Consider the following 10444-nt stretch of genomic DNA (forward strand, 5'->3'; position numbering starts at 1 on the left):
TGCTAGCACATGTGAAGCCTTAGGTTCAATTCCTCTCTCCACCAGAAAACAACAAAAACATCTATGAGATCAATCAGGTTAATCAAGCCTTCCAGGACAAGCAATATCCCACTAGAATGAGGAACTTTGGTAATTAATTCCCCCACCCCACCCCTGGCAGTACCAGAGATTGAGCTCAGGACCTTGTGCTTGCCAGGCACGCGCTTATGCTGCTGAGCTATCTCCGTGGCCTAGAATAAGGGACTATAAAATAAATGCCTTGTCCTACATGCCATTTACAGCCCAAACTGATTTCAAAGGCAGCACTCTAGCTTAGCATTTTGTATGTTAAAAGACAGGATACAATTATTTTCCAAAAGCACTGTTTTTATTTATACAGAGTCCTACCCTCGTGGGTGGCAGGAGTGGAGAGGTTTTGCTTTCAATCCAAGGGCCTCCGTGATATTGTTCTGTTAGCAAACACACAGGCAAGTGGCTTCATGGATTTGGTAAAGTAATGACAATGTTTAGTCTCTCTCTGCTAAAGCAACAAGGTGAGCGTCAATCTCTGCTTCCGTAAGAATCCTAGAAGGGTAAAAAATCCACAAGCACTCACTACACACGATTTTATTATGGGAAAGTTCAAACATATAAAAGACAATAGCCACTGTTAAAAGAATACCTACTACTGCATAGATTTTGAAGGAATCCAGACATGTCAACTTCATCTATATACAAAAATGTTTACTTCCTTAGTATCAGATCTAAAATTAGGTCAAAACCTTTTCGTTGTAGCAGAGACAGAAAATGTACCAACTGTAGAGTATAAAGGTAAGCTAACATGTGTTCTATTTAGTTACAATGCCATAATGCTTTTATGTCCAGTAAAACTCCAGTTTATATGTGCTAAGAGAAAATTCACTGAGAAAAAATTATAAATAGCCAGAAGGTGCTCCACTTGAAGCTGTTCCCTAAATGATATTTGTCTTAAAAGTAATCAATTACTTGGCAACTTTATTAATGGGACTTGTTCTTGAATTTTTTTTTTTTTTCAGTATAGGGTCTACAGGGTCTAACTACACAGATTGGACTCATAGTGATCCTCTTGGTTTCAGCCTCCCAAGTGCTGGGATTACAGGTGTGTACCACCATGCCCAGTCTCTCAATCACAGCCTTGGCACGCCCCAGGGGCGAGGCCAGCATGGCATACCAGGGATTGAACCCCAGTTGCTGCGCTCTGCCTAAGCAGGCACTTTAGTCTGCTGAGCTATCTGGCCGGCCCCATTCCTGCTGAATTTCTAAGGAGCAAAAACCACCCTAATGGTATTTGTAGTGCAAGTTGGGACAATGTTGAGTAGTTTATTTACTACTCATATTAAAAAAAAACTAGCTAAGAAGCCAAAGCCTTCATGTTATTATGAAGCCCTGCTATCACCTGTGAACTATGCAGCAGCAAGTATTTGTGACAACACAGTTTGACTTCTTAGCCAGTTTAAAAACAAACAAACAAACAAACAAACAAACAAAAAACCCAGATGCAAATGAAATTTAAAAGGCGATAAAAAGAGTTCAGAAAAAAAAATGAGAATTATAAGTTCTTTAGAGAGACTTATAAACTGTTCCCGCTGAAATTTTATTGCTTTAAACAGGCTCATGAGGGCTGGGTAAAAAGCTCAGGGTTGCAGTGTCTGCCCAGCAAGCGCAAGGCCCAGAGTTCCAATTCCCGGTAACAAAAAAGAAAATAGCAACAACAAAACAACAACAAAAAACCTAAACAACCAACCAAACAAACAAAAAACAAACAGGCTTATGATGGGTCTATAGTTTATGTCTCGCTACCAGGTGGTTCTCTTCTTGAATTCAAGCATGTTATATAATATCAGATGCTGAAACAAAAGTGGTCCCTGTTACTTCACAGACAGATTTATTAAGCTCAGTGGTAAATTTTTCTTTTATTGTTCCTTGGTGGTGGTTCTCCTTTTTATTAGTAAAAAGATCAACAGAAGTGATTAGACCTATGTGCACCACTGTGGGGTACCAGCCGACTGATGGGGACAGTCATGTATGTACCATTGGCGAGTTAAGCTTGTGGGAACCTGTTAAAGTCAACCTTCTCCTACAGATATAAATAAGCTAAGCTAGATTCAAGTCTTTTCCGTCTTTCACTCTATGAATTTTTCCTGTTTATATCACTTATGTGCGGGCAATCAAAAATAACAAATTGAAAAAAAAAACCATGTACTCTTTGAAAACTCTTCATTGTCTTATTAAGTTTGGTTTACCACACTTCTGGTTGTGCTTTACACATACATACATGTAACAGTTAAGTGCCTCCTGGGGGTTTCTTTCATCTGTGGACTTTACCCTACTTTTCACTAATCACAAGAACACCTTGGTACTGGTATCCAAACCACCTTGCATGTGCTGGGAGGGTTCAATGAACAAATGCACATTAAGCAACCAGTATGTGTTTGAATCATGGAGGCCTAGGTTTGGGACTCGGTCCCTTTGAATGAGAACACACCAGTATCAAGCATCTGTAATTCAGTTTAACAATAACACACAACCGTTGGACCAACTAAGCATCTGTAATTCAATTAGCTGTGCATCAGTACTTCATACTGCTCTTTAAAGCTTCACTTTACCAAAGCTCCACTTGAAATACTGAAAATGACTCTTTGGGAATTGAACTTCTCTTGGATATAAACTAGAAAAGAAAACACTTAGGCTGTCTTACATAACCAAATCTTGTGCACCTCTGGTTTGATATATATGAGCACTGTGAAATGTGAAGAGACACTGCTTTTTTCTACACATATTTTTATTAGTACATATTTGCAATACGAAATGATTTTTATCTTTTTGAGACAGGGTTTTGCTATGCAGTTCAGGCTGGCTTTAAGCTCACTTCTAGCCCAGGCTGGTCTCAAACTCACAGCAATCTTCCTGCCTCAGCCTCCTGAGTGCTGAGATTACTGGCATGTGCCACCACACCTAGCACTACTGTTTTGTCTTAAAGAAACCTAGTAAGGTTTGTTAATACTGGGGTTTGAGCCCACAGCCTTGAGCATGCTAGCATGCAGCCTGAGCCATGTCCCTATCCCTCTGTAAGAGCTCAAAGCAGCTCTTTTAGAAGCTGAAGGAAAAAAATATAATCATAGTTGAACACTCCTCACCTCTCCCACAAAATCCACCCAAAGGTCACCTTTTCTTTTTATTTATTTCTTTTTATTTCTTTTATTTTACCTTTTCTTTTTAAAGATTTATTTATTCATTTGGTACAGCTTGGATTCACAGTGATCCTCCGGTCTCAACCCGCCCAGTTCTGGAATTACAGGTGTGTGCCACCATACCCGGTTTCAGTGGCCTGTATGGCACAGCACATGGCCCACATGCCACGGGTTAAGTCCTTGTACTTGCCAGGCAGATGCTTAGACTGCTGAGCTATCTCCCTGGCCCAGGTCCTCTTTTTAGGCTTAGCAAACTTCTTTAAATACATGGCTGACAATATAACTCACCTGAATTTAGGATTGTCAACTGTAACTACTCCAACTTCTATTTCTGAAGGTTTGAAATCAATTGAAAGGACAGTAGACAGGCATGTAATTGCAGTCTGAAAAAAGTATCGATATTAACATTTATTATTATTCAGAGATTCCAAGGTTTTCTCAAACCAAGCTTATTCAAAGAACATGTAAGGCCACCACAAGCTATTCATTTCTGCTCCATGTTTCAGCATTACTGCTACTGAACAGACTGACCTTTAAAGTGCCAACTGTCGATTACAATACTCTTACTTCTACCAAGTCAAGGCATAAAGGGGTATGGCAAACAACAATTACATTAACTGCCTTGATAACCACCATTTGTAGGGCACTGTGCTTAAAATCTGGCATGAAGTGGAGAGGAAAAGTCTATACCTACAAGGAATGTACAGCAACAAATTTAAGGATGTTTTTAAGTGGGTTCAGACCTGATCCAATAACACAGTCATGAATTAAAATTTTAAAACCTTTAAAAAAACACTAAATTTAAACAAAGCATACTATCTCCCAGATAAGAACTTTAGACCTTCCTTAGTATAAGATAGGCTGCCAGCCAAATATAAAAGTATTAAGTGGTAATTTAGCCCTACTCTTGCTTGTATCCCAGATACACTGCTTCTGTGATGTGGACTGTGGTTGTTTTTCCTTTAGGACTGTTATGCTGATATTGCTGACTTTTTAACTTTTTCATTTTTGCTACCAGTAAGTATAACCCTAATGAGTCTCCTGGCCACAGCAACTGCAGAAGTCTGTGGGCCTGGTCTTGTTTTCTAATCTCATTTATATCATCCCATTTTATTATACGTATTTGTTGAACACTGTTTCAAACACATGAAATAAGAAAGGAATTATAGCAGCCTTCTTTTTTCTGTCAGCTGAGTGACACCAATTTTACCAGTAAGCTGAAAAGCTTGGATCTTATACTGTAACTCAGGAATAGGCTACCTAAGAAGGTAGTCTAACACTGCCAGTTATGCAAAGACCTTCACTATTTTATATCGCATAAAAAATTTGGTTTAACTTACTTCCACTGTCTGTTCAAATGTCCAATCGAATTTCTTCTTCACTTTTTTTTCAAGGAAGCTGGTTGACTCAGTTTGTTTCACACCTGCTGCAGTGGCTTTAAACCCACAGTAGTAGCCTGCAGGGTCACACTTGTACACCTGGGGACCTTGCTCCTCGTCGATACCAATTAAAATCATACCTACAAAGAAAGACCCCAAGGAAATAGCTTATTGTTCGAGATAACAAAACTGCCTTTCTTGGCAGTGTCACATTAGCTGTTATTAATCATTACTCTGCCATTAATTTCAGGATATGTTTGCATTAAGCAAACTAATACAACATAGGTATCACCACAACTAAATTAGGTAATAGATACATTTCTACTTTGCAAAAGGGTGTGTATGTCACAATTTTAAGAAAGAATTTGAACATCAAAATGTAATCTGCAGCACAATGCAAACCTCAAATTATTCTGTATAACTACAATTCTAAGATGGCAGAGTGGTAAGCAACAGATAAGGAGCTGCTCTGAGAACTGGTTTTTTTTTTGGTGGAACAAGGGATTGAACGCAGACCTTGTGCTTGCCAGGGAAGCACTTATTCTACTGAGCCATCTCCCCGGCACCAAGAGCTGCTCTCTTGAAGCTGTAATATAGTAACTGGAGGAAAAGTTTTTGGGGTATAGGGAGTGCGTGTTGGGGATAAAAGCCAAGGCCTCACACAAACTAGACAAGTGTTCTACCATTGAGAGTCAGTGCTGTGAGATTCAGTGTTAGCCAACCACTTTATTCATACTTACAGTTGTTTTAGAGCATCTACTAATGAGGAATTTTAAACTTTGTTAATAACAACATGACATTTATCAGCATCTGCCTTACTAGAATATTACATCACCCTGTAAATTTCTTTACATTTTATAACTGACATGTACAAAATAAAAGGTCAATATAAAAGAAATAACCCATGTACTGCTTAGGGAAAACAAGTTTTGTTTTTTTTTTTTCGGTAGTACTGAGGATTTAACCAGGGCCTCCACAATGAGTTATAGACCCAGCCTAGCTGCCCCCTTGGTCCCAGCCTTTCTGAAATTTTGAAAGGGTCTCACTAATCTCCGAACTGCCCAGTCTGGGCTCTGATTTGCAATCCTCTTACCTCAGGATTGCATGCAGAGTGCTGGGATTACAAACATACACCACTGATCCTGGCCTACAAATACTGTTTTACATTAGGATCTGACAAAATGAGATTTCATAGACCGTAAAGATGCTCTGATGATTCATCTCAACTACCAGCCTGACTGGCTTGAGAATCACCTAGGAAGTATCAGTGGAGTGCACCTCTAGGTGGCCTGGAGGGTGATGGGGTTAGCAGCTGTCCTCTGCCACGGCGCATGACCACTGTGGTGCATTTAGGGTTTAACCTATAGCCAATGAAGGACCTTTTTTTTTGAACAATGCAGCAATAGTCACAATTTGATTTTACAACAACTTGTGAAGGAATAGTGAAGAGACTAGGAAGACTGAGAAGGTAGAGAATAAATGGTCAAATCAGCAGAAAAGTCAACAAACAATGAAAAAGTGACAGCAGATGGAGAAGCAAGAGAAATTCTGAGGTAAAATTTGACGGCTGGCAAGATGTGGTGAGGCACAACTATAATGGCAGGTACTCAGAAGGTTGAGGCAGGAGAGCACAAGTCCAAAGCCAGCCTGTGCAACTTAATGAGATTTTTCTCAAAAAAAAAAAAAAAAAAAAAAAAAAAAGTTTCTGAGAGCTTCAGTTTCTGATTATAAGCCCTTACAACACCCTAAAATAAAAGACTTCATTTTTCAAATCACACATTCTAAACAGAAACATTTTGATAGAAATCTAATAGTATCATGCAAAGCTTAAAGATAATCTCTGAGCCAGGGATGGTGGTGCATGCCTGCAATCTCAGCCCTCTGGGAGGCTGAAGCAGGAAATCACAAGTTCAAGTACAGCCTGGGCCAACTTAGGGATCCTGCCTCAAAAAGATGGGTGGGAGGGCAGCTGGAGATATAGCTTAGTGAGAAGGACCTGGGTTCAATTCCCAGTACCACATATACAAAGACAATATGTCCAAAATATTGTTTTAAGACTTACCCTTTAGTCACGATTTATTACAGGTTTTCTCACTTTAAGTAGTTTCCAAAACACATGCTCTGAAACCAAGTGTTATTTAAACATTTTTATACGTCTCTAAAAAAAATTATAACTCATCAATTACTTGGGAGATTTTGTAGCATACTTACAACAACCAAGTGGCCTCATTTCAGCATTCTGTGTGTAAACTTGAGAAATATCAGCAATTCTTTTACACAGCATATCCACAGGAATCTCATAGTTGTATTTCCAATTAGCTGCCTCATACCGTGCCCTCTGCACCTGGGATCTGCTGTCGGCTTACAACACAAACGAATGAATGAATGAATGAATGAATGTTGCTCTCCTTAAAAAACAAACCTGAAAGCCAGATTATTTTCACACCATATAGATCTATCTTTATCTACATCTCCAGTAGGAGTAAAGAAAAAGGGCTCCACTATGGCTTTTTCCTCTGAGTACTCAGCAACAAGTTCATAAGAAAGGAAAAACTTAAGAAGTGATTCCCAATACCACACTGTCTTTTATATTGAGCCCTTCACTTACAGCAGCAGTCAAAACAGTTTCTGCAAGTGTCTAGCAACTCCCCTCCAAAAAACCAAGCTTGCAGGACAGAATAATCTTGCTTGTGTTTTGTTTTTAGGCTTAATTTTCTCTCGATCTCACAAAAATTGACAAAGTAATTTGTCACTTGCTTTCAACCAGTGTCATGATACCAGATTTGAGTAAGATATAATGATGTAGTCCCCTTTACTAACCATGCATAAAATACAGCATCTACAAGAAGGGACTCTGCGATTTCTACAGTGGTTGTGTGGAGACCTAATTCCATTATAATGGGATTTTTAAAAACTTGTAACACTCTTAAAATATTGATACCAGCCTTGAAAGACTGTATATGTACTCATAAGGCATCAAAGGAACTTTAAAATTTATACAATAACTCAAAAACTATTTGAAGAAAACAACCTAAGAACTGTGTACCTAAATAGAAATCTAAAAATAAAAAAAAAAAAAAAAGAAATCTAGGGGCTGGGGATTTGGCTCAGCAGTAGAATGCTTGCCTAGCAAGCTGGAAGCCCTGGGTTCAGTCCTTGGCACCAAAAATAAATAAATAAATAAATAAATAACCAACCAAACATAAACAAGGCAAGTAAATAGAAATCTAGTGGATTACCTGTCATTCCGGTCATCACACAGCCAATGTTTTCAGTTATCTTGAATAAATGAGTCACTGTACTGGAATCCAATAATTTATCCTAATGAAGAAATCAAAAATTAAAGTCCTTCACAGGTCTCTGGGCAGTTATAAAAGAAAAATAGTATGGAATTATTAGCATATGCTAACAGTTAACACACATAATGGGAGTAAATGGACATACAGTCTTTCATTCATTTTACAGTTAAGACCAACTTTAAAAGGGGAGGAGTTTGGAGTTTCTAGTTCCATTCCTAGCTATCTTTCCAGTGAGTTTACCAACCTTGTCTCAAGGTCCTAGAAGAAACTTAGAAGTCCCATTGGGCTTATAATTATGTCACAAAGTTTAACTTATTACTTCTGTCTACTCAGCTAAATCAGATACTGGTGTCAATAAATACGCTGAATGCTTGAAGGAAAGTAGAGAGTCAAAGCAGGAATAAATGTACCTTTGAATAAACACATGAAAAACTCATGCACCCCATTATGTGGTAACAATTTGGGCAGTATTACTTACAGGTACTTTCTTCTGTGTGACAATTACTGCACAGTCTTTTCCTCTGACAGCTACCGATGTAAGGCCACCCTGGTTAATAGCCTTAAAAGCATATTCTGTAAAACAAAGTAGGTTTTTAAAAAGGTGTAATAATTTATTATAGATTTATCCACTGGAATATGAGTCAGCAAAAAGAATAAGGTCAAACTAACATGGGATACCACCCTAAGACATGTTAACACCAAAGTAATAGAAATGGTAACAATAAATCATAGTTAAACCAACTCCATTTCTTCCCATTTTCATTAGGCAAGTGCCAAATTCTCAATAAAGTTTATTAATTTTTATAACAGCAAGCCTGTATCAGTTGTCTTTTTTTTTTTTTTTTTTTTTTTGACAGTCTTGCTACATAGTTGAAGCTGGCCTGGACCTTGCTATATAGCTAAGGCCAGCCTCAAACTCAGATCTTTCTGCTTCAGCTTCCTGAGTGCTGACATTACAGGCATGTGTCACCATGACTAGCTATTTTTTTTTTTTTTTCCTTCTGGTTTTGTTTTTAACATTTGTTTTGCAGGTGTTATTTCTAACATGTTTGGTTTTCTTAGGTCAAACATAGCTTCTCTAAAATTTTTGTTAGCTGTTTGGTGGTTAGTAATTTGATCACATGTGGTTTTAGTTGCTGTTAGGTTATTTTATATTGATTTCTACCAAGTTGAATTTTTCTGGATGCTCTTTTTTGTCTTTCTAGATAATACTTTTTGTAAGTTTCACATTACTTCCAACATACAGTCCATTACCTTGCTGGTAACAAACCCCAGCTTGTGTTCTTCTAGCTGGTCTAAAAGAAGGGGTGAAAGCACTGGGATCAAAATGGCAGCACACAGTTTAGGTGATGACTGCCTTTTGGGAAGCCAGGTTACAGATAATACTTTCGGTGCTACTTACTTCTGTAGTATTTAAATTTAATTAGCCCCCCCCACATATTTTGTAATTATGAAAAATATTTCCCATTGTAAAAATAAGAGAAATATAGAAGATAATTTAAAAGAAAAAATTCTAATCATTATGCAATGTGATAAAAGAATATAATGAATGTTAATTTTGTTTTTAAATTTACTACAGTTGGGGGCTGGTGAGATGGCTCAGTGGTTTAAAGCACCTACTTAGAACAAGCTTAGCAAAGCAAAGGGACCACGGTTCAATCCCCCAGCACCACATGCCAGCCAGCCCCCGTCCCCTGGTGGGCTGAGCTGGCCACACACACACACACACAATTAAAATAGATAAATAAATAAATAAATCTTTAAATTTACTACAGTTATGCTACTATAGCTGACTCAATTTTCTGAATCAATTCACAACCTTACCTTTCATGGTCATTTTGACTTTGGGGAGGAGATAGATAGCACATGGTGCCAGATCCAGTGAATAAAATAGATAAGGATACAATGTAATGTTTTTAGTTGACAAAAATTGACATAAACTTTTTTTGTGACATTAAAAAAAAAAACAAACCCTGAGTCTATGTGGCTCAGGATGGCCTTGACCTTGTAGTGATCTTTCTGCCTCAGTCTCCCAAATGCTGGGATTACAGGTGTGCACCACCGGGCCTGGCAACACAAACATTTTGAATTGATCCAAGACATCATAGCAGCCATGAAAATAATGAAAGAGGACTTCCAGAACTGCTTCAGAAAGTGGCAAGATGTGTCTAAAGCAAGGAGGAGGATTCTGAGGGGGACTAATGGAAATGTGTTTTACTATGAAAATTTTATGAAAAATGTAAACATTTATTGTAGTTTTGATTACACCTCATATATCAATACATAATAGTTTTGTTTTGTTTTTGGTGGAACCGGGGATTGAATTTAGGCCCTTGCACTTGCCAGGTAAGCACTTATTCTACTGAGCTATCTCCCCAGCACCCTATAATAGTTTTAAGATTCCATATTTAAGTGTTATTCTGGGGAATAACACTGGCTTCACCTATCCAAAAAGCCACAGGGGGTGAGGACCAGCTGATGAAGATACTACTTATGAAACCAAATAATTTTTCCCCCCAGAACTGGGGATTGAACTCAGGCCTTTGTGCTTGCCAGG

General features: G+C 38.2%; 1 protein-coding gene across 2 annotated transcripts in view; it reads right to left on the reverse strand.

The window, feature by feature from the left end:
* Positions 1 to 342: 342 nt before the first annotated feature.
* The window catches only part of Psma6 (proteasome subunit alpha 6), a 35514-nt gene continuing 25412 nt past the window's right edge, over positions 343 to 10444 (reverse strand). For both annotated transcript variants that reach the window (XM_023721839.1, XM_004637085.2), the window contains exons 2-7: positions 8366 to 8460; positions 7828 to 7909; positions 6800 to 6949; positions 4550 to 4728; positions 3498 to 3592; positions 343 to 564 (exon numbers count right to left, since the gene is read on the reverse strand). In XM_023721839.1, the coding sequence (XP_023577607.1) occupies positions 507 to 564; positions 3498 to 3592; positions 4550 to 4728; positions 6800 to 6949; positions 7828 to 7909; positions 8366 to 8460 (659 nt within the window). In that variant the 3' untranslated portion in view covers positions 343 to 506. The remainder of the gene's footprint in view (positions 565 to 3497; positions 3593 to 4549; positions 4729 to 6799; positions 6950 to 7827; positions 7910 to 8365; positions 8461 to 10444) is intronic.

Source organism: Octodon degus, unplaced genomic scaffold, assembly GCF_000260255.1.
Source record: "Octodon degus isolate 3935 unplaced genomic scaffold, OctDeg1.0 scaffold00086, whole genome shotgun sequence".
NCBI lineage: Eukaryota > Metazoa > Chordata > Mammalia > Rodentia > Octodontidae > Octodon > Octodon degus.